The sequence below is a fragment of the Pinus tabuliformis genome, chromosome 4_2, assembly GCF_031772625.1.
Source record: "Pinus tabuliformis cultivar Carrire ecotype Pingquan chromosome 4_2, CPIR1, whole genome shotgun sequence".
Taxonomy (NCBI): domain Eukaryota; kingdom Viridiplantae; phylum Streptophyta; class Pinopsida; order Pinales; family Pinaceae; genus Pinus; species Pinus tabuliformis.
This window is the reverse complement of record NC_142304.1, coordinates 414710344-414736094: the sequence shown is the minus strand read 5'-3', so window position 1 is coordinate 414736094 and position 25751 is coordinate 414710344. Positions and strand designations below refer to the sequence as shown.

General features: G+C 40.8%; 2 protein-coding genes across 2 annotated transcripts in view; one reads left to right on the top strand and one right to left on the bottom strand.

Moving 5' to 3' along the window:
* Window positions 1-340: 340 nt before the first annotated feature.
* LOC149169714 (uncharacterized) lies at window positions 341-820 on the bottom strand. Its single transcript, XM_089425302.1, has one exon. The coding sequence runs from the start codon at window positions 818-820 to the stop codon at window positions 341-343; it is 480 nt and encodes a 159-aa protein (XP_089281428.1).
* Window positions 821-8255: 7435 nt separating this feature from the next.
* LOC149169713 (Cyclophilin-like peptidyl-prolyl cis-trans isomerase family protein) overlaps window positions 8256-25751 on the top strand; it is a 206781-nt gene continuing 189285 nt past the window's right edge. The window contains exon 1 of the mRNA XM_089428780.1: window positions 8256-8389. Within this exon, the coding sequence (XP_089284906.1) occupies window positions 8282-8389 (108 nt within the window). The 5' untranslated portion in view covers window positions 8256-8281. The remainder of the gene's footprint in view (window positions 8390-25751) is intronic.

The following is a 25751-nucleotide window of genomic DNA, read 5'->3' as shown; positions in this document are numbered from 1 at the left end:
AAGAAGATGCAGAGCAAAGAGGTGGAAAAATACTCGCAGAAAGAGCGGCTGCAACAGTTGCCTGAGATCTCGTCAAGGGAGGTGAAGGAGGCTAGGGAGTGGCTAAAGAAGTCATCTGTGCAGAACTTTGCCCCGGTGGCTTCAGATGAGAGGATTGAGGAGGCTTCTCCTTCACAAGTACATGTGCCACAAGGATAGCACCATCTGTGTCTTTGATGGGGGAGGAGGCAACAGTGACCAATGGGCATTCTTTATAGAGATGGCTGACCTTGTGACACCTCCTGCATCTGAATGGCACCCCTTCATAATCTAGAATCTGAATGCGAGTGAATCTTTTCCACTAAAGAGTGATCTGCTCCTCCAGTCCTTCTCTGGTGTCCAGGTACACCAAGATGCAAGCCAACAATTTGTTGCCAGAGGTAATGAAAGATTTATCATAATCCAGAAATGTGCCCAATGAATTCCCAATGCGAGTGAAAATGTCCTCAGACCAAAAATGCAGTGGAAGTCCCAGGAGGCGTACCCAAAGCGGCCCAGCACCCAATTGTTCCCACTCGGGGTCAAAGAGAGGGCTCCATCTCTTAAGCAGCATGGGTGCCAATTCTATGTGCCAGTACCGAGAGAGGACCCATGATGTATAATCCTCCCTTAGAAAGCTTAGAGCAAACCATCCACGAGCCAGAGTGGTAACAGATGGGAGTTCACTGAGGATGTTCCCCCAAATCTCAGTGACCCAAAGATAGAGTCGGGTGGTTGAGTATGTCCTTCCTCTAACCCTTCCCACCAGAACCCTGTTTGTTGTATCCACCACGTCGCCCATTTGTACTCCTTCCCCGAAACAAAGGGATAGGTCCCTATGTAAGGCTTTAACACACTTTGTTCTTCTAGTCTTACTCGAATGAGGGGCCGTCAGATGATCCTGTAGGGCTCTTGGGTATTCGAGGGAGCCTCCTATGACCTACGGTTAAGTGACCTAGGGTTTATGGCTGGGGCAACGAAACAGTCAGATGAAAGGGATGGTTGCCCAGGAACAATAAGAGAGGTCAGAATCGAGGATGAAGCTGGTTGAGAGGAAGGGCAATGATCCCAAAGATGATACCCCCAGATGAGGGTTGTGCAATATCGGACAGCAAGTGGGGTGGATCGGGGAACTTTTCTTTTGTTAACTAGACCTTTAAAGGATATAAACTTTTTGAGATGAAGCCCTTTGGAGTTGTTTTCTTACCTCAAGTCCTTGTACCCAAGATCATTGATGCATTTTTTTTATATTCTCTAAGATGGGCTGAAATATAACATTCTTCTTGGATGACCATAGCTACATTTGATCATGGTTACTTCTCACTCATCAAAAATATAGTTTTTTTCCAAGAAGGTAAGACTTTTACATATGGCATGACCCTACTCTTTATCCCATAGCCTTAACACCACCCCCAAGGTTCAACCCTTGGTATATGTTGTTCATGCCCTTGGGCACTCTTCCTTATCAAATGTGTTCCCTTCAGACACTTTTTTTAGGTCTACTCTTATAACCTTTCCCTCATTCAAGTCTCCAATAGATCCTCCTTAAAGTTCTCAAGTTTTGGATTCAAGCCCTAGATGCACTCAAGCCATGTCCCTAGTTAATCTACTTGCTCACTTGTTGCCATTATGAACTACTCAAGGTAACCTTCTTCTTAGTTTATTCCCTAGCCTACTTTTCTCAGGGAACATGTTTTTCACCCACCCTTGATATCCCCTATGTTGATTCATGTCAATTTTTCATGTTGACCATCCTTATTCCTTGGATGTCCTCCTTGAAAAATAAGGGACATCCTCCCACTAGCTTATCTAAAAAATCTTAGCCTTTTGTCACACCTTCCTTTATTTTCTGCTTCATTCTTCCTGTTGATCTTCCTCCTTCTCTGCCTTATGCCTCCTTTTGCCCATGTTTCCTCTTATTGGCTACTCTCTTATGTGTTGAATTCTCACCCCTTATTTTTTCTTGCATGCCACATCTGACATGTCGCCTTCTATACTACATGTTGTTTCCTAACCTTGTGGTCAAATTTTGCTAGGCTTTTGCAACAAGTTGGGGCTTGAGTTACATTAATCACTACCTAGTAGGGACCGACCATTATGCTTGCTTCACCTTTGCTTGTCTACTACATATAGTGATAACCTTTGTTGGTACATCCTTTATATTGTGGCTATTGTGACTCTACCTTGGCCTTGCCATTATTGCCTCTCTTTATTGTTATGCCTCCATGGTCAATCTTGCTCCTTCCAAGGAGTAAGCCTTTTATTTCTCACACCTTACGCATAATTAGTCAACTTCATGTATGGCTAGTCAAACTTGCTTCTTTTGAGAGTTAGCTTCTTGTTTGTTACACATTTCATGTCATTGGTTAATATTGTCATTTCTAAGAGGCGCACTCTTTAATTCTTATGCTATACATGATTTTGATCAAAGTTGCTTTACCTCCATAGGTAGTTGTTTTTTTTTCAAGGAAAAAAGTCAAGTAATCCTATTTATAAAAACACAATTATGAAGATAGATGCTTGTGAGCATTCCATAGGGCCTTAAAGCCTTGCAAATTCAATACTAGGAAGATAGTCTCCTAGATATACATTGTTGAGCATGACTCTCCCAAGGAAAGTTGTTTTTCTCAATGTTTCTACTTTATTTTTCCTAATCAAAGCTGGTCCACATTAAGGTAGGTTACTTCTTGTCCTTGGATGTCCTTGAGGAAAGTTATTTTTCATGTGATAGTTTTTATAACGTTGTCTCTCTTTCTTCTTGTTCTCCCTTGCTTTACTTAAGACAACTTACTTCACTTCCCTTCCTTTCCTTGCTTCCACCTTGACCAAGATTCTTCTCACCCTTTTTCCTCCTTGGGGAAATCTATTTTCCTTTGCTAGTTTATGTGGCATTATCCTTTTTTTATTTGTTTACCCTTACTTTGCTCAAGGAAAGGTACTTCTCTTCACTTCTTTTTCTGCCCCCCTTTAGGCAAGACCTTCCTAACTTCCTTCCCATCTCTAGGTAACCCATTAACATTGTGTTCATATCACATGTACACATAAAAAAAAACATCTTATTGATTAGCTATTAATGGCAAACTAATATTTTGTTTAAGTTGCCAAAGACAAGATGTTTTTTTTATCCAAATTTAATTAACATCCAAATAAGCTAGCTTGGGTCTCTTGTTGCCAACTTAAATATTCATATTTTGTAGGTGACTATCAATGCTACTACATCTTCAAAAAAATGGCACATTTGGGCAACAATCTAGTTATTTCCTTCCTAATCATTTCATGGTTAGATTTTCCATATATCCTCTTTCTTCTGACATATCTTATTTGACATTATCACTTTATTTTCTCTTTGTTTTCCAACATCCACCTACATATGGCACATAAATGGCTCAACTTTACATTAGTATGAGGGTGATATGGGTTATTGTGTTGGTTATGGACCCATACACTACTATGTCAGTTCAAATTGATGATCCCACCACAATTTATGAAACCATGATTTGTTGAGACTCATTGATCTCATGATCCCCCGTCTTCTCATTAAATTGGAGCTTTCTCTAAGGCACATGCATGGGGTTATTTTGGTTTCTTAACTAATCTCCCCTACTTGTTATATATGTTGGTCTTTGATCAACCTCCTCATCATATCCCATGCCCTTCCATATTATCTAAACCTATTCTTCCATACCACTAGGATGTCCCTTATGCACGCCCTTTGTACTTGCATCACCATAGGGAGTTGTTGATAAATGCCCTATCTTAATGTTCTCTCAAGTTTTCATAACCATGTATCTCTTCCTCGTACTTTGATATTTTTCATCTCCCTTCAAGAATGAACAAAAAGTTGACATCTCCACCCTTTCCTTTATCAAAATCCATCATGATGATACCGTTCTTGAATAGGTCCTTATTTATTTGAGTTCTACATTTAACATCATGTCTACGCCTCTTTACTAGGCCATCGATGTTGGTAACTTTTCTCATGCTACTTAGACATGTCAAGGATTTAATAAAGCTAAGACCAATCTCTTTGGAGCTATTACCTTACTTCTAACCTTTAGAACCAAGACTATTGATGCATGCTTTTTTATTCTCTAAGTGGAATTTGAATATAACATTCTTCTTTGATGAACATGGCTTGATTCAATGATGGTTATTCCTTTCACTTTCACACGAGTATTGTTATTCTTCCATAAAGATAAGAACTTCTCTATAAAGCACGACCCCACTCCTTTCTTCCATGGCCCTAAGGCCACCCCCAAAGTTATATCTTTAGTTTTGTCATCTAGGTCCCTAGGTCTTCTTCCTTCTCAAATGGGTCCCCTTTGAACACCCTTCCTTCTCAAATATGTCACCTTTGAACACCCTTACTTCTCTAACTTGCCTTCACTTTAATCTATGATAACTCCTCCTTAGAGTTGTTGAGAGTTGGCTTTGGTCTTCGGATGTTATAGGGCCATGTTCATACATGATCTACTTGTTTGTTACTTTAACCCACCCGAGGAACCTCCCCCACAATCTCCTTCATAGCCTACTTCTTGAGGCACATGTTTTTTCCCTACATTTGCCCTCCCTTATGTTGCTTCTTGTTGATTTTTCACGTTGACCCTTCCTTTTTCTTTAGGCGTTTTCTTAAAAACAGGGGCATCCTCCCACTGGATCCCCTCCTAAACCTTATTATCTTGTCACACTTTTCTTTTCTTAGCCCTTCTACCTTCTTGTTTATCTTCCTCCTGCTCGCACTTGTGCCTACTTTTGTCCTTGTTTTTGTCTTGTTGCATTCTTTCTTTTGTGGCTATTGCTTGCCCCTTTTTGTTGGCTGCATATCAGATATCACATGTGGCCTTATCTATTATTTATTTGTTGCATAGCTTGTTGGTTGATTTTGTCTAGCCTATTACCTCATGTTAAGGTCTAAATCAAGGCTCTTAGTTCTTGGAAAGGATAGACCATTATGCCTGTTTCACATTTACTTATCTATTAAACATAGTGATGACCTTGGTCAACTCATATTTTAAGATTGTGGCTATTTCAATCTTACCCTAACCTTGCCATTGCCACCTCTCCTTTATTACTCTATCCTCTTGGTCCACTTGCTCCTTCCAAGGAGTATCAAGCCCTATTGTTTCTCACAACTTGAATTTGGGTAGCCAACCTTACTCCTTCGTAGGAGTTGGTTTATGGTTTCTTACACTTTATAAGTGGATGGTTAACCTCATCTCACAGGAGAGGAAAGATTTTGTATTCTCACACCTTGCATGTGCTTGGTCAAACTTGATTTACCCTTAGGGTGAGTTATTTTGTCTAATGTTTCTACTCTACTTTTGCAAGTCAACCTTGCTCCCCATTAAGGTACACTGATCTCTATTACTCCTCCTTAAGGCAAGTTGTTTTACATTTGTTGGTCCTTCTAGCATTGTTTTTCTTTTTGCTTATCAACGCTTGCTCTGCTTGGGTAAGCTATTTTGCATTTTTTGGTGATTTAGCATTGCTACCCTTTCTACCTATCTACCCTTGCTCTACTCGAGGCAAATTACTCCTCTTCCCTTATTTTCCTTGGTCCCCTCAAGGAAACACCCACTTAACTTCCTTTCCCCTTTTTGGGAAAGTTGCTAGCATCATTTTTGTTTGACATGTACACATGGGGTATCTTGGGCACTAAGATCTAGAAGGCTTGAATGCCAAGAGAGGATGAGAGAAAACATACAAATTTACTATGAAACTAATCACAAGAACATTGATAAAAATGTAGGATCTGAATACATCACAAAAATATGAAGAGCGAGAAAGAGAATTGGAGAAGAGGAATTCCGTTAAGAAGAACCATTACATGCAATGAGGCCAATTTTGGGACCTCCCCTCCTCGATCTTCACTCTTTTCCTATTGCCTTCCTTTAAGGTGAATTATAATTTGCTCCGTCAATTACATATCTTCAAACCTTAGTTCCCATGGAGTGGTAACCTACTCTAATACCAATGATCTAGGTCTTAGGGGCTAAGATCTAGAAGGATTGAATGATGAGAGAGGAGGAGAGAGAAAATATTGATCTACCATGAAACTAATCACAAGAACATTGAAAAAATGCAAGAACTAAATACATCACAAAAATATGAGAGTGAAGAAAGAGAATTGGAAAGAAGAATTCCATTAAGAAGAACCATCACATGCAATGAGGCTAATTTTGGGACCTCCCCTCCTCAACCTTCACTCTCCCCCTATTTCTTTCTTATAATGTTAATTAGGCTTTACATTATCAGTTACATATTTAAAAGTTTCCTTTTACATAAAAATATGATTTTATGACTTATACATATGAACATAGTCTATAGCCCCCTAAGATTTACATCCTTGATCCTTCTAGCATTGTCGATTTTTTTGCTTATTGACCCTTGCTCTGTTTGGGCAAGCTCTTTTGCCTTTTTTGGTGATTTAACATTGTCACCCTTTCTACCTATTTACCCTTGCTCTACTCAAGACAAGTTACTCCTCTTCTCTTATTTTCCTTAGTCCCCTCAAAGCAAAACCCACTTAACTTCCTTCCCCCTTTGGGAAAGTTGCTAGCATTATTTTTGTGTGACATGTACACATGGGGCAAACATCTTATTAATTAGTTGCTTATAGCATGTTGAGATTTTGTTTTTTGTTAAAGTATTGATGGTTGGTCGAGCTAAGTCAAATGAAGCTCTTAAAGAGCTAGCTTGGGTCCCTTGTTGCTTACTAGATTTTGTAATTGGGGGAAATTGTCAATGCTACAACATCTCCAACAATTTGGCGACTTTAAGATAGTTCTTGGCATGCTCCCTTGAGATTCCACATGGAATTTTTGACACATAGGGAAGTACAAGGAATGATCTCTCTTTCTCTTTCTCACATATTTTTGCAATTTGCTTTCATACTCTAATTCTTACCTGCTTAATCATGTGGTTATACCCTCCCTCTTTGACATATCTTACTTGTCATGCATCATTACTCATCATTTTATTTTGTCTTTATCTTCAATACTCGCTAGCACTCCTAGCTTTAACTTTTCATCATTTTAAGTTCTCTTTAACTTCATTACTTACTAGTGTCCTTAACTTTGACCTTCCTTCTTTAAATAATGTTACTTCATTCAACTATCTTAGACAATTAAATATCTAAGCTGCTAAGGAATTTAGCATCTATGCTTTGACCAATATTGAATTGGATATATATATGTTTTTTTAAAGGGAAAAACCTATCATAATTTAGATGTCAATTGACACTAAGGACAATCATCACTTGTTGCTATTTGCGAATGCTTATTGACTCATCACTGTTGTTTGTTTGTCATGTTCACTGAGTTCTCCAGAGATTACATCAGGCTTGACCTATGGCTTGAGAAACCGTGACCCAGGGTCATCTAAGCCGTCAAAATTACTTGGGGATCACACCTGGCCTGAGCCACACCATCCCTTAACATGACTGGATTTTTGCTTACGAAGTTTTGAACCAGTGACTTTCACATCACAAAGTGACTTAACAATACACCCTATCACCATCTATTCTCCACCCCATAGATTTACTGACTCATCACTGTTATTTAAGAAAAACCACACCATTTAAAATGATGTGTAAGTGGTTCATACATAGTAGTTTTTCATTCATGCTAGATAACTATGAATCTTGAATCATTAACTTATTTCCTTATATGTAAAAAATACTCTTATTTAATTAAAATTAATTTTACATCTTACTCCAAAATAAAAAAAATCAACTTGAATAACATTTAAGAAAAACCAATAACCTCCCAATGAATTATGTACTTTTTTTTTTTTTTTTTCAAAAGGTGGAAAAACCTATCAAACTCAGTTTGTCAAACCAACAGTGAGGACAGCCATCTCTGGCTGCTATCCGCGAATGTTAGTTTAACACATCACTGTTATCAAGGAAAACCACGCCACCTGAAATAACCCGCTGGTGGTCCGTAAGGGAGCAGGCTTTCACTCCTGCCAGATGCCTCTGGGTCTTGGGCCGTTAACCTGTTTCCTTACGTCCGAGGAAGACGAGCTCTTAGCCAAGCAGAAGCAGTTTTAGGGCATACTCCAGGCCCGTATTATGTACTTTTAACCTTACACCAACTGACTTTTTGACGTAAGACCCAAATAATTAAAAAAAGCATTTATTTATTTATTCATTTGAAAATCAAATAAGCAAACACATTGAAAATAATATTTGTATTTTTCCACTTACATGGGACTCGGTTTAAAAATTGCCTCTGCATCGTTTCTTCCCATATTCAACATCATGGCGACTCGTTCTCTGTGTATCCTGCTGGTCTGCTTCTTCCCTGTTCTCTCACATGTTTTCTCGCTTCAAGATCCGGAGCTTGGCACAGTCCGTGTATATTTTCAGGTTTTATTCTTCAATAGCCTCAATTTCTATCTGGAATACTTCTGCTTCAATAATGCCACACATTGCTAAACCCACGATTATTACGTTAATTCAACTCGGGCCAACCCAGGCGTATACTCTGTTCGAATTTATGCATAGAAACGAACACCGACATAGAATAACTTCAGAATTTAGAACTTCCACGCACGATTTATTTCGGTTCTATTCCCGCAGAGCTTTATCATGTATGCTAATATAGATCCGATCATGGATCTGCAAGGTAGCAAATTGCTACATTGAAACTGAGATTTACCTTAACATAGTAGTATGTAGGAAGATAATTAATAGGGTTAAGCTGGGTTTCTGTACTTACAACCGAGTCCACACCAAAATGCCAAACCGGGGTTTTGAACGGGGTACTCACTTTCCATTGACTTTTTCATGTTCACTAACAGAGCAACCAACATTTAAGGCACATATGCATTTTGAACATATACAATAAGATTAGAAATCATATCCTGTTATTTTGGTTTTTGGAAATTAGTAGCCACAACAGACGAGAGTTCAGGACTGTTTCTCACAAAATAACACAGGGGACTTTGTTTTGGTCGCATTCGTTAAAGTGGATTTGCAGCTTTGACAGTATGAATCAGTAATTTAATCGTTATGCGATATTTTTTTTTTAATAATTAATTATTCTGAAGTCATTCACTATAATCAATATAATCCATCTTGTTACATCGATATTGTTTATCTGTTCTAAGAAAGAAACTAGAATATGTGTGGGTTTTCATCATTGCTAGTACTTGGCATTGATGGTCCAAGCAAAGTCAAAATGAGAGGGTGTTGCTGGGAAGATTGATTGAGTGAAACAGTTTATGACTTACTGTGTTTTTTGGTGGGATCCACGGTGTCATTTTGTTCAAATGAGGGCCTTCTCGAACTCAGTGAATAAAATGCCGAAATTAGATATCAAATAACCTTTTGTCAGCGGGTTGCTTGTACTTCTTTGCATATATTGATTACTGACTCAGGTATGAATAGGTGTCATGCAGTGGCAACATTATAGAACTACCTGCTATCATTGAAACTGCAATTTGTTGAATTGGGTGTTTGAATGGAAACTGACTTGGGAAGGAGATTGGTTGCCCACCATTTCATGCATAGGGCATTTATCAATCTAGAAATAAGTAATTGCTACAGAAGCACCTAGTTCTTGAAAGTAGCCAGTTATAGGTTATTTGTCAAGGCCTATAGTTCTGCGGCCTGCCTGAATTTCTCTTTGCAAACTTGGAGTTTCCCAACTTTGTTTTGGCACATTGTAGTATACCTAGAGGGATATTATGGAGTATAGAGAGAGGTACTCAAGGGAATAATGTAATAATGTGATGAACCATTTTTAATAAATAAAGTGGTTAACTCACATTATGTAAGAGACCACAAACAGTTAAGGAATAATGTGATAAACCCATTGTATTAGATGTACAATATTGAAAGACCCATGGTAATTACTCATGATATTGTATGTATAAGGCCTACATAGAGACTAAAGATTGCCCATTGAGAGATGTCAAAGATTGTTTTGTATTGACAGACATTAGCTTGTGGAGTGATCTCCTTTCTTAAGGAGTGGTTGTACGGTGTTACCCTACTTCAAGGGTTTTGATATTAATAAAGATTTGAAGTTTATCATCTATCGTGCTATTTCTTGGGCATATTTTCCATTTTCATATATTTGCAGGTCAAATCTATTACAAGTGGTATCAGAGCACTTTCTTGGGAAGAGGGGAGAATATTTTGTTTTTGTTTTTTATTTTTTATTTTTTCATTTTTTGCAAGAATTTTCATGGCGATGAGTTTATAGATCAGATTTGAAAATTTTAATGTAAAATTTGCAAAAACAAATAACATATTTGAATTCTTTGCAAAAAATACTCAATTAAAAAAAAAAAAAAAAAAAAAAAAAACTAGTTGGATGAGGAAGATATCGCTAATTTAAAATCCGCTGTTTTGCACAAATTTTACCGACAACAATTCGTGGATGACAACTTACCAGTAAATATTTGCAGTTTTTGTGGGGAATTGTGGGAAACTAAGTGCCAATATGAGATCCTCTTGAAAAATCATCCAAATTAAAAAAAAAATTAGTCGAATTGGAGTCTGGATAAGGGAGATATCGCTGATTTAAAATCAACCTCTTTTTTTTTGGTTCAGAATTTTTTGTGACGACGGGACAATTGCAGTGCGGATCTAAGTTCCCAGAGTGTCCAGCGCTTGATTTCAATCAAACGGGAAGGTGTAGAATGACCATTCCATTTCTGTAAATAGGCTATAATAAGGATTTTGAGCCATATTGACCGAGTTGTGTCCATTTTAAAAATTGCCGCGCAAAGTAGGTAATTTTTTTCCAAACCCTCATTCTACTTCATGGGTTATTCTCAGATGTTGTTTACAGGAAAAAAGGATGGTCCTACTATTGAAGAACACTTAACATTTAGGAAGTCAAATTACCCAATAGCCGGGGTATTAGGACCATGGAAAGATTTCAAGGATGAGGTTGCCATTTGGTGGAACTCACTTAACCAGGATCAACTAGGGAAACTTCTCGATGAAGAGATTGAAAAACTCCTTTTAAACAAATGGTTTCATGATAAGAAGAAGGACAATAAGAGCCACAAAGGCTCATTTTCTACAAATTTTTCCATATTACAGGTTCATGGAAGTTTTTAGAAAGAGAAGATCATTGTGTCTATCTATCCTAATTGCAAGCATAATTTTATCAATGTTAATTTGGCAAAAAAATGCAAGTCCTAGTCCAACATATTGAGCACACACAAGATGATGATGATGTTGTTCAAATTTATAAAGATTTGAAGATTTCTATGGATAAGTATGTGTTGTATTTTGATTTTTATGCTTCTGATAGGGTTAATGTGGATACTTTTGGGATACCTTTGATGGAATTTGTTGGTACTATCAATAGTAATATGCAGAAGAAATTCTTGAAGCTTTGGTATAAAAAGAAAAAAATTACATTACAGGATATTTCCATCAATAAACAGGTAGAGCCCAAGCAGAAAATGTTGTAGGTACTGACACATCAGATGAGGAGTCCATGGTGGAAGTAATAATGGAAGACAAGCAACAACCATAGGCGCCACAACAGGTACCAGATACCACTCAGGCTCCATTAGGTGGCGAATTGAAGAAAGATACACCATCAGTTAAAACTTCAGCATATCACCACTTGCACTACCCAGTCAGACAACAACCAGCGAGGGGACAACGATTTAGCAACAAGGACAACAACCCCTTGACGACACACAGAGAAGTGCGGCGAGCCACCCACAACACATCGATGCAGATGAACCACCAGAAACAACTTTGATCTCAAGTGAGCGAGGCACCACCTAGATTGAGGGTTCACCTTTCTCTGGGATGGTTAGATGCGCGTGCATGGTACCAGTGGATTACTCTTTTGAGTAGATCTTATTATTTGTGTTCTTCTCGTGTTTCGGAGACAAAGCATGTTTAAGGGGGGTGGAATGTAGTATACCTAGGGGAGATATTATGGGGTACAGAGGGAGGTACCCAAGAGAATAATGTAATAATGTGATGGGACATATTTAATAAATAAAGTTGCTAACCCACATTATGCAAGAGACCACAAACAATTAGGGAATAATGTGGTAAGCCCATTGTATTAGATGTATGGTATTGAGAGACCCATGGTATTGTATGTATGAAGCCTATATAGAGGCTAGAGACTCCCCATTGAGAGATGTCAAGGATTGTTTTGTATTGATAGACATTAACTTGTGGAGTGATCTCTTTCCTTAAGGAGTGGTTGTACGGTGTTATCCTACCTCAAGGGTTTTGATATTAATAGAGATATTGAAGTTTATCATCTATCGTGTTATTTCTTGGGCATATTTTCCATTTTCATATATTTGCAGGTCAGATCTATTACACACATGAGGTCTTGTAGCATTGCCTTGCCTCGGTCACAAGAGCTTGGCCAACTTGCACCTAGCCCATATTGACTCAGCGTGTGAATCGACTTTGGTGACCAGTTTGATATTGAACTGGTTGGATACCAAACTGGTACCACTCGGTCGAGTTCATCAGTACGCAGTGGAATCAATCCTTGGACCCCATTGTCACTACTTGTAGCTGATTAAATCATTTAATTGTTTAAATTTTCCTAAAACCTAATTTCAAACATCCAAACCCCCCCATAAAACACCTATAAAGAGAGTCCCCCGCGCCCCATTTGCCTCACACTTCTCTCATTGAGCATTTGTGAGCATTTGGAGTTTTGGAGTAGCATTGAAGAGTAAAGATCTCTCTCAGCCAGGTTAACAGTATTTTAGATGATAATTATGTCCCTATGTTTCCCTCTAAAATGCAAATCTGAAATCAATCTTGAATGTTTTGTGCTTTCAACTTTCTACTAGTTTGAACTTTGAAGTAAAGATCTTGCATGAGTCCATGTTGATTTGGTTGATGAGGAGATTATTGCAAATATTGCAAGAAATGCATAAAGGAGGCGGGGGGGGGGGGGTGGAATTCATAGATTGAAAAAATATTTGGCTGGTATAAGATGCCAAGCTACCCCATGCATGGCCCCATTAGAGGAGATTGGATAGATTAGATTGGAATTGCAAAATTAGATTGCAAAATTTGAAGAAGACAAGGCTATGCAAAAGGAGATGGATGTAGCATCTTTTTCAAGCTCTAAAGACTAGGGGCCATTTAGAGCCTCATTGATTATGTATTTGGTGGCTAATTTGTATTGCATTTGGTGCCATTTGAAACTTTTTGATATATTCACCTTTGCCTGATATATATATATATATGCCATGAGTAGACTCTGCATATTTTGTCTCTAATGATTTGAAATCTTTAAAATATATCTTTTAATTAAAATTTAAACATTTTTTGTATTTCTTAGTAAACGGAGTCACTAAAATTAGCTTGGTCCAAGTCAACCCGAGTCATTGAAATTGGATTGGTCCAAGTCCATCCGAGTTTGAGTTTTAAAACATTGGTTCACCCATAACTTTACCTTAGGTGACAACATGTTGAATGCAACCATGTTCATCCATGTATTGTTCTAGGACAATTTTGCCCTATGTTTTCTCCTTCAATTAACTAGGGTTTTGATAAAATAAAATAAATACTCCAACACTGTAGGTGCTAGGGAAATTTTTCTACTAGAGTTTTGTAGGGTTTCCACAACTTTTATTTCAACATAGTTAACTTTTTTTCCGAGGAAATAGAGTTCGTAATTTCTATTAAAAAGATGATAATAGAGATTACATGTTGTTGATGCCGAGGCATATGCAGTAGTGTGGTTTGAACCACTGATCAAAAAGAGCTTTACAATATAACATCTTGTAATGTCCAACTGTGGATACGGTTTTCAGTATCCCACCAAAAAGAGCAAAAATACAGTGTCTCATATAACTAAAAGATAGACAGAGTTGAGGTATATACACCCTCATGCAGATATAAGTAGTGCCGGACAGTGCAAAAAACTGATATGTACAAATAAAATGAACATGTAGATCATCAAAAAAGCTAGGGAGGGGGGATTTCCCCCTGTTGCAGGCCGTCGATGTATGGGCGATGATAGAATCTGTGCATCCCTTCTGGAGTGAATTCTTCAATCAGCCAGTCTCCTATAGGGCGATCCGCCGCTTCTTTCGAGAGCTGGTCAGCAAGCGCATTTCTTTCCCTGTAGATATGAGAAACAGTGATCTGGTCAAAATGTGTTTTTAGAAAAACAATTTCTTCCAAGATATGTTTCAAAGAGTATGCATGACATAATGTTTTATTGTTTGCCCAATCAATCATAATCTTTGAGTCTCCAAAGATTTGAATTTGTCTGCATTGTTTGGAAAGAGCAAAGTAAAGGAGATGTCTCAGAGTGATAAGCTCGGCATGGTTGTTTGAGCCTGTCCCAAGTCCCAGTCTCAGGTGATAATAATGAGATTCTATTATGTGAAGAACAATACCCCCGCCACATCCTTGTAGCGGTGCAGCCCCGTCAAAATATGCCCAAGGCATTTCCTTATTAATGGTTTCAGGCAGAATGTTCCTAGGAGTAATGGTTTTCTGTTCGAAAGGGATTTCTGTGTAGGCTGCGCAGATAGATGGCGGAAGGAGTTGCCAGTTGACTCTGTGATCCTCGAATATGATAGCATTGCGATTGTTCCAAATGAACCATGACACCACAGGAGGAAGGTTCCTAGCCTTTTCGGAGGATACCGCAGACCACCATTGATCCCAGGCAGAGGGTATATCAGCTCCGTGCCAAACTGTGCTAATGTTGAGGGCCTGTGTGACTTGATGCCAAATCTCCTTTGTAATATCACAGTTAAGGAATAAGTGGGTCGTCGATTCCTCCTCTTTTTGGCAGAGAACGCACCTAGTTGGTCCTGAGAAAGCCCGCTTCTTAAGAGTGTCACCTGTTGGAAGCTTGTCAGCAATAATGTTCCACATTAGGAGTCTGGTACGAGGCTGTGCTTGAAGCTGCCAGACATCCCTCCACCAGTTTTTGAGTATGTCAGGTTTCTTCCCTTCAATTAACTTTAAGTAGCCGAGCTTTGGTGCATATGAGCCCGATTAGCAGGTGCCCAGATTAGATCATCTTCCTCCTCCTGTAACTTGATGTGAGTTTCGGTAAGAGCCCGAATGTATCCTTGCCAAGGTACAGACCATTCCTCTGGTAGATGCCAATGCCAATCCGTGACCCAAGCTTGTGTAAAAATAGTTGTTCGTTGGGGATCCCCGATCTGTGCCAGAAATTTGATGCCTCTGTTGTTGAGGAGTCGGATCAGACCTTCAGGCAAGAGATGTGCGTTCCCAGAACCAGGCCAAGGGTCTAAACCGATGCGGACCTGTGCACCATTCCCGACCCTCCATAACAGATTATCGCGGATCAGAGGCATAGCTTTAAGTGTGGCCCTCCAGATTGCGGATATACCCAGGTGGTTCCAAGTGGGTCTGCGAAGCCATTCAGTGATGCTGGAAGGCCAGATATATTTATGGTGAATTACTTCCGCCCATAAGCTGTCCATCTTGATGAGTGACCAACCCTGCTTTGCAGTTAGAGCTTGAGCAAAATCAGAGAGGGATTTTATACCCCAGCCTCCCCATTTCTTTGTCATGGAAACGAGAGACCATCTGGTCCATGCAAATATCTTTCCCTTTTTATTGCCATTCCACAGGAATCTATTATATATTTGTTGAATTTTATGTAAGATGCCTTTTGGAATCCAAGTGAGTGACATCCAATAGACAGGGGTAGCTTCGAGAACAGTTTTGATCAATAAAAGTCTACCTGCTTTTGACAGTAGCCGGTGTTGCCAGCTGATGATTCTTTTTTCAATTTTATTTATTAGCCATGTCCAGTGAGCCACTTTATAACCATCCGGCCTTAATCTGAATCCAAGGTATTTAATGCCATCCATCAACTGGTTTTCCAAGAAGGGAAAGTGCTGGGCCGCCAGCTGTGTTTCCTGTTGTGAGCAATGCATCAAAGATCTGGTGGATTTGTCCTTGTTAATTTCCATGCCCGTGGCTTTACAAAAGAGTAGCAGAACATCATTTAGTGCTATAATGTCTCAGACACTTCCATTAAGAAAGATTAAGATATCATCTACAAACAATAAATGGGTAAGAGCAAACTGTTCAGTGATTTTGAGGCCGCTGATATCACCATTCCTTTTTGCTTCCGCTATTGACCTACTCAAACCCTCCATAACAATGAGGAAGAGTAGTGGGGAGAGGGGGCATCCTTGCCTGATCCCCCTATATATATTAAATCGGTCCGAGGCTGCACCATTGATTAGAATAGCAAAGGTAACAGAAGTTACACATCCCATAATCCAGTTAATAAGCATATGAGGAAATCCCAAATGTGTAAGGATCATCTTGAGATAAAGCCAATTTACTTTATCAAAGGCCTTAGCAAGGTCAATCTTTAATGAGATACCTTTCAGGTTCTTCAGCTTTATGGAATGTAAGGCTTCTTGAGCAGTGCCAATGGCCTCTTGAATGTGGCGGTTTCGGAGGAAAGCAAATTGTTCAGCCGAGATATGCGAGGATAGGATGGGCTTGATGCGATTAGCTATGATTTTGGCAATTATTTTATAGAGGCAGTTGCAGAGGGAGATAGGGCGAAAATCATTGAAGGATATGGGGTCATCAGATTTAGGAATCAAGGCAATGAAGGTCTGGTTCATAGGAGGATGAATGTGCCCTGTGATCCTGCTTTCCTCAACAACCGCCAATAAGTCATCTCCCATCAGTTCATAGAAAGCCAGGTAGAACTCCACTGGCCAACCATCAGGTCCCGGGCTCTTGTCCTTCTTGAACCATTTAAGAGTACTTTCCAGCTCTTGAGTACTGACCGGTTGGCTGAGATCTTCAATGTCTTCCGGCCCTATGAACCTCGGAAACTTTCCTGCTAGTCGGATAATCTCTGGGAGGTTAACAGTATTTGGTGCCGTAAAAAGTCTCTTGAAGTGTTCAATCCCCAATCTAGCAAGTTGCTGGTGTGTAGTAGCCCATCCACCTGGTTCCATTGGTAGATTCCAAATGGTATTGGATGCCTTTCTGCCATTGGCTAGGTTATGAAAATACTTTGTATTGTTGTCCCCGGCTTTGAGCCAAATGGCCCTGCTTTTGAGTCTCCATAGTTCCTCCTTCTCTTGCAATAACTTCGTTTTTTGCTCAAACAGCTGACAGAGCAGAGTTTTAGTAGCTTCAGTTTGATATCCAGCCCCTCTCTCATCAGTCAGTTGGGCTATCTGATCTTCCGTGTCCTTCAGGATCTGATCATCTCTTTCCCGTTTTGACCTAGCCCAGATCTCGGTCATAATTTTGAGTTTCTTTAGTCTTTCGCAGAAATCCATGGCTTTCCTCTGATCTCTCAGTGGGGGTTGTGATGCCCAGAAATCCGTAACCAGCTTGATGTATTCTGGGTCTTGGAGATAACCAGCGAAAAATTTGAAGGGAGAGCGCGGCTTTTGTTTATTGTCACTAATCTGAAGGAGAATCGGGTGGTGATCCGAGAGGCCCCCATTGCTGACCCACTGTCTGTATAAGGGAAACATCTGTATCAATTCCTCATGCATCATGTATCTGTCTAAACGCCTTCCAAGTGTAGCCTCTCCAGTTCTCTGATTGTGCCAGGTGGGGAGCTTCTTGTTCATGGGAATGTCTACAAGATGATGAGCATCAAGTAGCATGTGCATTTGTTCCGCAATAGGGTCACCCTGTGCCAGATGACCCCAGGATTCCCCAGCCCCCAGAGAGAAATTGAAATCACCCCCAATGACAGTATTCTGAGTAATATGATTGCCTGATAAGAAATTTTGCCAGAAAGTTAGTCTGTTCTGGTTTGGCCCGTAAATATTAATTACTCTGATTGGGATGCCCAGCTCTCCCATAATAATGTCCATACCAAGGAAACCACAGCCCCCCCAAGCCGAGAGAGGTCTGCTTTTCCTAGGGTTTATGCCAATGAGCAGACCACCAGATCTGCCACAGGCATCCAGCCCATGTAAAACCCATCCAGGGAGCATAGCTTGTAGACATTTCACCGCCATCTCAGCAGTGCAGAGGGTTTCCTGTAGGAAAATAATATCACATCGGGATTCTTGTATGAGCCGCTTTAGAGCCAGTCGTTTTTTAGGGTTGGCTAATCCCCTGCAGTTGTAAGATAGCCAGATCATGGGGAACCGCAGGTCAGGGGCTCATTTGCTCTAAGTGCCCTTTCAATAGTAGACTGTCGACCCAAGGCTACATCCGCAACCGCATTTAACTTTGCAGAGGATATATGAGATGGTCTGCCGCGATTTTGCTTGCGGTGCCGACCAGGGGAAGATCCCAGGCCCAGGAATTTAGGTCGAGTCCGGGACCTCAGTTGGTAATGATGTGCGCCGGATCCGATCGGAGAGGGAGGGGAATCAGGACATCCCAACACCGGATTGAGGGAGGGGGGGGTGGTAGAGAAAGTGGGTGGAGGTGGGGCGATGGGACACAGGATGGAAGGGAGGGAGACATTTTCTGAGAAGGAGGTCCGGAAGGAAGAGTGCATAATTGATTGCAATTCATCAGAAAAAAAAGGATTACAGATAGGAATGGAAGCATTACCCGTGTGAGTAGATGCAGTCTCCGCCGACTTTGGTGCAGCCTCTACAGTCTTTGAGCGAGTACGCGGCGGCTCTGAGGAAGATAATGCCTTTCTTCGAGTGTTCTTTTTATTCCCACTATCGCCCGGCTTCTTGTTTGGAGGCTCCTGTTGAGCTTGTCCATCTTCTGTTGGTATATTAGCTCCAGCATTTTGGTCCGCAGTAGGCTGCTGTCGAGGTCCTTTAGAATCCTCCGGTGTCACCCCTGTAACCAATGGGCAATCCTTATACAGGTGACCGATTTTATGGCATCTTCGACAGCGGAAGGGTACGCCTTCGTAATCCAGTAACTGTTTGCGGGAGACATGGCTGTGATGCAGAATGATTTTCTCCTCTAGGCCGGGTTTGGTGTCCAGGTGCACCAGAATTCGAGCCATAGACCTATTGCCCGTCTTCTCATATGATCGGTCGTGTTCCAGATATGTGCCAAGTGTGTCTCCAATCCTCTTGAAAGCATATGGACTCCAAAATTGCCATGGCAGACCGGGTAGGCGCACCCAGATGGGTCCGGCCCCCAATTGTTCGCGTTCAGGATCAAATAAAGGATCCCAACGCTTGAGCATGACTGGCACTAGCTCTATGTGCCAATATTGTGATAGAATCCACTGGGTGTATTCAGGGCGGTGGAAGTGTAAGGCGAACCAGCCCCTTGTGAGTACCATGACCTCTGGTAATTCCTTTAGCAGTGAGCCCCATATCTCCTCCACCCAGAGCTTTAGTCGTTCTGCCGTGTAGGTGCGGCCACGGACCCTACCAACCAGCACCTTGCGAGCAGCGTCCATCACGTCCGGCAGCGGAGCTTCTGGCCCAAAAATGACTCTGAATTCTGAATCAATAGCACGTAGACATCTACCTTTCGTTACCTTCTCAGTGCGCTTGCCAAAGGGGGTCTCCTTCAGTAGTTTGCGGCACGGGTCAGAGGAACTATGCTGAGCGGAGCCCGCAGAGCGAGCAGGTATCGGCGGAGTGAAACAGCCAGAACGGATTGGGGAGCAAGGAGCCGAGGTACTAGTTCCCGGGAGGAGGGGGAAGGAGGAGTGTGGAGGGATCCGTTGGGCCTGCGGCATAAAGGAGACTGAGGGAGAATGAGAGCTAGATGGGGGCGGAGGCGGCGGGGGCGAAGGTAAGGTAGGCCTATTTTGCAACAGTAGAGGAGCGACCAGTGATGGCGACGATTGAAAGCAAGAACCCAGTATCTGTAACGTCGCGGGAGATAAAGGCGGGCAGTCCAGAGGGGTGGCGTCCGCGAGCGTGTATTCGGGTGATTTATCCTTCCCTTTGTGCGGCAAGTGCGGGTGCCGTGAAGATGCACCTGTCTCGAAACCGAGAGCTACACTCCTTGGTATCATGTGAGGTCTACCAGTGTGTGCCCAGATTTCCTGGTGGGGCGTGGGGTCTGCCTCATAATCCACTAAATCTTCCTCGCCCATAGCTAACTGTCGGTGAGTGAGTGCTTGAACAGGGTTCGATCCGGGGCCGTCCAGCGGATAGAACGGAGGTCAGTGCGCCAGGAAGAAAACGGGGAGGGGACCGCAGCGAAGAATAAAACAAAAGCTCCGTAAAGTTCGAAACCCCTGTCGGAGATCAGACAGTCAATGTTGTCAATCCCCAGTAGCCCCAGGTGTATGTCGCCATGAGGCGGGATCCCTATAACAAACCCTAGGTTAGGGTTCCGCCATGGTTAATCGCCTGCACCAGCTCCCCTCCTATTCCGTCCTCTAGATTTATTAAGTTATCGTGTTAGTGAATCCAATTAACATAGTTAACTTAGTACTAGTAATATTTTATTTAACAAAACAATGCCAATTACTACAATATGCTGAACAAAACGATGGAATGCAACCCAGTAAATTACCAGTGCAACATATAGTTCACACTCGGTAATGAAAACCCTGATAACTTGTAATCTAGGGTAAATTTGCCCTAGGGCACCATGTTTTCATTATAATTCTTTTTCTATGCACAATAGTTGATATTTGTACATTTAATACATATTGCAATAAAAAAATTCCAAAAACCCAACAATGAATATACAATTCAACCAATTCAACAAACAATATAGTCTAGTTTCCACAATATAATTCCAATTTATCAGAGTGAATTCAACAGTAAAAAGCACCCTAACCAGATACGTCGGATTACCCAAGCACCATTTCTAACAACGTAACACTTATGTGAGTTTTGCATGGAAAAAATTCCTGAAATTCATCGAATGGCACTTTTCCAGCCTCATTATGATCCCAAACCTGCTTCATAAACCTCACACTGTTACAACCTTGAACTTCGTAACCCTCTCTGCTCTGTACAGGTACCAGACCTCAGATCCTCAGGTAAGTTTCAAAGCCTTAGACATTTTGTTGAAAGACCTTGATTTGCCTTTGGAACTTGTCACCCAACTCCTGCGAATGCTTAAGGTACTGGAACCCACTTCTATTCCTGAATTGGAGTCTCAGTTCAATCTGGAAGTCTTATTCTTGCTTCGATCCCTTAAAAAATGCACGAAATGGTCTGTAGTCCATAAACTTGTCACCTGAATTGAATATATGGCTCCAATGTAGTTTCGGCCAGCTACAAATCAACCCTAGGACCTTCATTTTTATTCAGAAACCAACATCTAGTCTTCAGGTGTTCTTTACAAAACTTTGATTTTGTTCAAGATTTAATCACAGAGAGAGTCTTGCCCAACTTTGGAGATTAGCTAGCCTTGCCACCCTGCTATGCTGCTAAGATAGAAGAAACTTGTGGTGGAACAAATAGACAAAAAAGGAAAAATAGAAAGAAAATAAATTGTCAACTTGGGTGGAATCTTTCACCACCGAAATTGATAATGGGAAAGGGGTCTTAAAACCCTCAAAGCCTTTGGCTCAAAGAAAACAAAGATAATTAATCTAATCCAATGATGATTCAAATGAATCCAATCCTCTTGAATTTATATATTTCTTTGAGGGACTCTCCTTCCTTAATTGATTGAGTAAATGTTACTACAAGCCCCAACTTTGGGTTTCTTCTCCTAGCTGCCCCAAAACTCGCCCCATAGTATGAATTTCGGGGATTTCCCCTTTATGGGGGACTATAGCCTACAGGGATGGATCGGCTACTTCGTCCCCTGAGCAATTAAGCGGGAACATTACAATCCCCCCTTCCTGACATTGCTTGTCCTCAAGCAATGACAAGTTCTGTTGTTGCCCCCTTTGTCTCCCTACTTCAATATCTTTCAAAGCAGTGCCACCGCCTGTAAATAAATAGTACTTGATATTCTTTAATGCAACTTCATAGAGGGTTGGATGAAGGCTTTTGAAAGTCTGAAGGGTATCACCACCTCCAAGGAATTTTTGAGCAGAACGATTTTTATCGGTGACCTCATCCATTTTGCTTGTACCCTGCTAGAAAGGTGGCACGAATCCCATCACAACATTCACAAATATTGTCTTAGTTGTCATTTGGTCTAATGCTTTTTCCAAGTCTTCCTTACACAATGAATGTACCTTTGTGTTTGAATCTTCATTTTTGTTATCCAAAACATTAGTCCTTACATCAAGGCTTTGGGTATTTTCGTCCAGTTCGTTTTTCTTATCTTTTTCCATGATTCTCGAAACCAGGCATGCTCCGGCATCAACAATTATGGCTCGAATGTCCCTAGGCATGAATCCTGAAGTTTGTCCAGCAATGTCCTTCAATACAAGGTTAATACTATCATTGTCAGAACCAGTTGTCACACTATGAACAAAATGGCAGAGCAATCTGTCCCGTTGTGTTTCTGTAGGGGCTCCCATACTTATCTTATGACTGAAGCGATGCCTAATAAAGGATATGTTGTCCTCAGTACTATCAGTTGTTGCAGATAGGAATATTAGACCTTGAGAAAAAGGAATTCCTTCAGACATAGGATGGCTTGAATTCATGACACGTGTTTGTAGCACAGGATCGGAAAGCACATAATTCAATGCATGTTGATGAATTGACTGTTCATCCAAATCTAGAGTTTGTTCTTTGGGAATGGTCCGCTGAAGAGCAAATTACTCCTCGAGATGAGACACCTTCTTACGAAGCAAAGTCTATTGATAAACAACATCGCGAGGCAATTGTTCATTATAATGATGAGATGTCAAAGAGAGAAATGATGTGCTAGCTAGATCATTGTAATTTTGCAAATTTGGGTCAATGTGCTCTTGATCAATATCTGAAGCATTGTGAGCTTGTTGCACCTTTGCATGAAGCTGACCTTCCTCAGATTGGCATAAAGATAGAGATGAATCCCCTTGCGTCAAAGAATTGCTATTAGATTGATTAGTTAAAATAGAAGTTCCCATATAAGAAACTCCAAATCCATCATCTTGAGATAGTTGTGCTTTTTCAATGTATCTATGATCTGCTGAATCACGACTTGCTATTTGGTAAAGGTTGTGATGAATAATTTGTGTTGTTTGTTGTTGTTGGACAGGTTGTTGCACATGCACATTAGATTTGATTGGAATGTAATTTGGTGGCATGTAGCTATACTGTTTTGCATCCAGAGGATACTGCCACATGGATTGATGAATTGGGGGGGAAATTTGAGCAACCTGCTCCAAACCCATAGGATGTAGCCCATCTGACCTAAAATCCAATATTGGTTGTGCAGTCTCAAATTGGTCTTGTAGTCTGCTAGGCTTTCCATGAGAGTCTAATCTTGGTAAATTGGTGTCATTAAGTTGCTTATCACCTCGGTACATTGAATCTGGGTGACTTTGTAGCGAGACATCATGAAGTTGATTAATGGGCAAGTCTAGGAACATCCTAGCTGTAGTATGTTTATATTGGAGCTCATGGTCAAATGCCCTAGATGGGGATATGAATGTTACATAATTTGTTACGCAGTGGCCCTCTGGTGGATTAACTGTACAGTATGACTGGCAATCAACCTGCGAGCCTTTACAGGAAGAATGTGGATAGAAGTCTCTGCTACTTCAGGTTGCTGGACATGAACTGGCAGAGTAGAGGATGGTGGTGGAAGAGTAGGTGACTTGGTTGCAAAAGAAGCAGTAGATATAGGTGGCTTTGAAAAGTGTGGTATCATACATGGCAGATTTGTAGTCTTCACACCATCTTTTACTGCCTCTTCCTTGGCACGTTGAGTTGCAGCCTCTTTTGCCTTCAAGGAGCGAATTAATTTCATAGCTTTCATCATAATTTCCTTCTCTTTCTTAGCCTCAGAAACAAAACCTTCCAGGGTATCAACGGTTACAATCTGGCTGGGGCGGAAAGTCCGACTGCAAGAATGTGACTCATGTTCAACAACACTTTCCAGGTTATCAACATTTACGATCTCACTGCTGCTGGAGGCCTGACTACAAGAAGGTGAACCATGTTCGATACTGATAAATGAGCATTCTGTTAATCAAGGTTGTCATTGATGTCAATATGGCATTGACTGAGATGTCAATATTCTTGAGATGCCTGGTTCCAGACGATGATGCCATGACTCTTGGTGGTTGGTTGACTAGGATAACATCAATGAAGATGTCAAGTCATGAAGAAGTCAAACCACTAATGAAGGAAGCCCTAAGAAGTACTTGAATTAACTATGATGTTGCCAAGTGCCAATCATGTGCCTTGATTGATGATCTAGATCCTAAGTGTTAATATACAACCTTGTGATGTGAAGGATTATACTTGATGAAGCCATACTTTTGATGATGTCATACTCTTGAATGACCACACTTAATGATGGTACTTAATGAAGGTTGGAAGATTAGATGATAACATGGTTAGAGATCATTTGAAGACTATTTTGGAGCTCTCCTAATGAAGTCTACACTATCACTGCACTAGCATATGATACTCTTGTATGATGGTAGGAGACCTCACATAAAAGCCCTAATGACCTCATTCTGTCCCAAATACCTTATACATAGAGAAAATTCAAAATAGTCACAAAGAAAATAATTTCTTGTCACCTTGGAGGCATCCTATCCCATTGGCACCTTCACCATCTTGAAGAGGACTCTTTACTCTTTCCAACGAGCCCTCACTCAGCTCCTAACTCCAAATACTCTAAGAGAAATCGAATTTTGAAGCTCACATATCCAATTTTTGAAGTCTAGTCGGCCTATGCTCAGTTCCTTCATGTCGGCCCTCCAGCCCAACAGACAGGTCTCTTTGTAAAGATGAATTACTATAAATATATGTCTAAACTCATCATTCTAGCCATCAATTCGGTGATTATTTTAGACAAAATATAGAGATAAAAGAGGAGGCCGAGGAGATAAAAATTACAGCGTTTTGGGCAATTTTTTAACGGATCCTGAGAATGAATTGAAGAGTTACTGGTCGCGTTAAATCTGTTTTGTTATCCCGAGACCACAGACCTGAAATTGTCATACACATAATTCAGATCAGTTAAACCTCAGTCTCAGCCTCTTGTACCTGCAATTTTGGCCTAAAAAAGGCTTGAAATTTTGGCTCTGTGGCAGGGCTGCAATTCGGCCTATTACAGGCCTGTAATTCAAACCTGTGACCACGAAATTATAGATCTGCAACTCTCAGACTGTGGTGTAAACAGAGCTTCGGACTGAGATATATACCTCAGCCTACAATTAACTAGGACTGTGATCCTCAGCTCGGATTGGTGCAACGAGACTGTGATCTCTTCTAGCTCGGAGCCCTTAAACCTCAGACTGTGGATGAAATGTGAATTGGGTTGAAGGCTTAACACTTATACTCATATCTGGTCCTGTAGAAAGACAGTGTACCTGTGGACAGTAACACTTGAAGTTCACACAAGCTTGTAAAAATTTCAGTTTATTGAACGGTTAAGGAGACTCGGACAGGTGATCTTGGCACAGTTCTAAGGCTCAGACCTGCTATAGCTTAAGGTTGGTGTGCAGTAGTTTGGAAATTCTGGGAGAAACTTACACTTGTACCCTCCAGTACCTTGGACCTTTGAGACTTGCAAGAGCTCAAATTGAAGTGACCTATTGCTATCTGTGGGCATCTTGAAGTAAACTCATGTGACATTTTGAAGGCACTCTTGAAGGACTAATTGAAGGATTAAATGCACTTGAAGCCATTGTTTGAAACTGATTTAAAGACACTCTTAAAGCAGTCTTGAGCATACTTGTGCACTGAGAAAAAGTCAACTCATCCTGCATCCTAAGACAATTGGCTTGATATCTTCAAGGAGTAAGCAGTCACTGTGA

What these genes read in the sequence shown, in the direction of transcription:
- LOC149169714 (XM_089425302.1), bottom strand. Translation starts at nt 820, where the DNA reads ATGGGCGACGTGGTGGATACAACAAACAGGGTTCTGGTGGGAAGGGTT.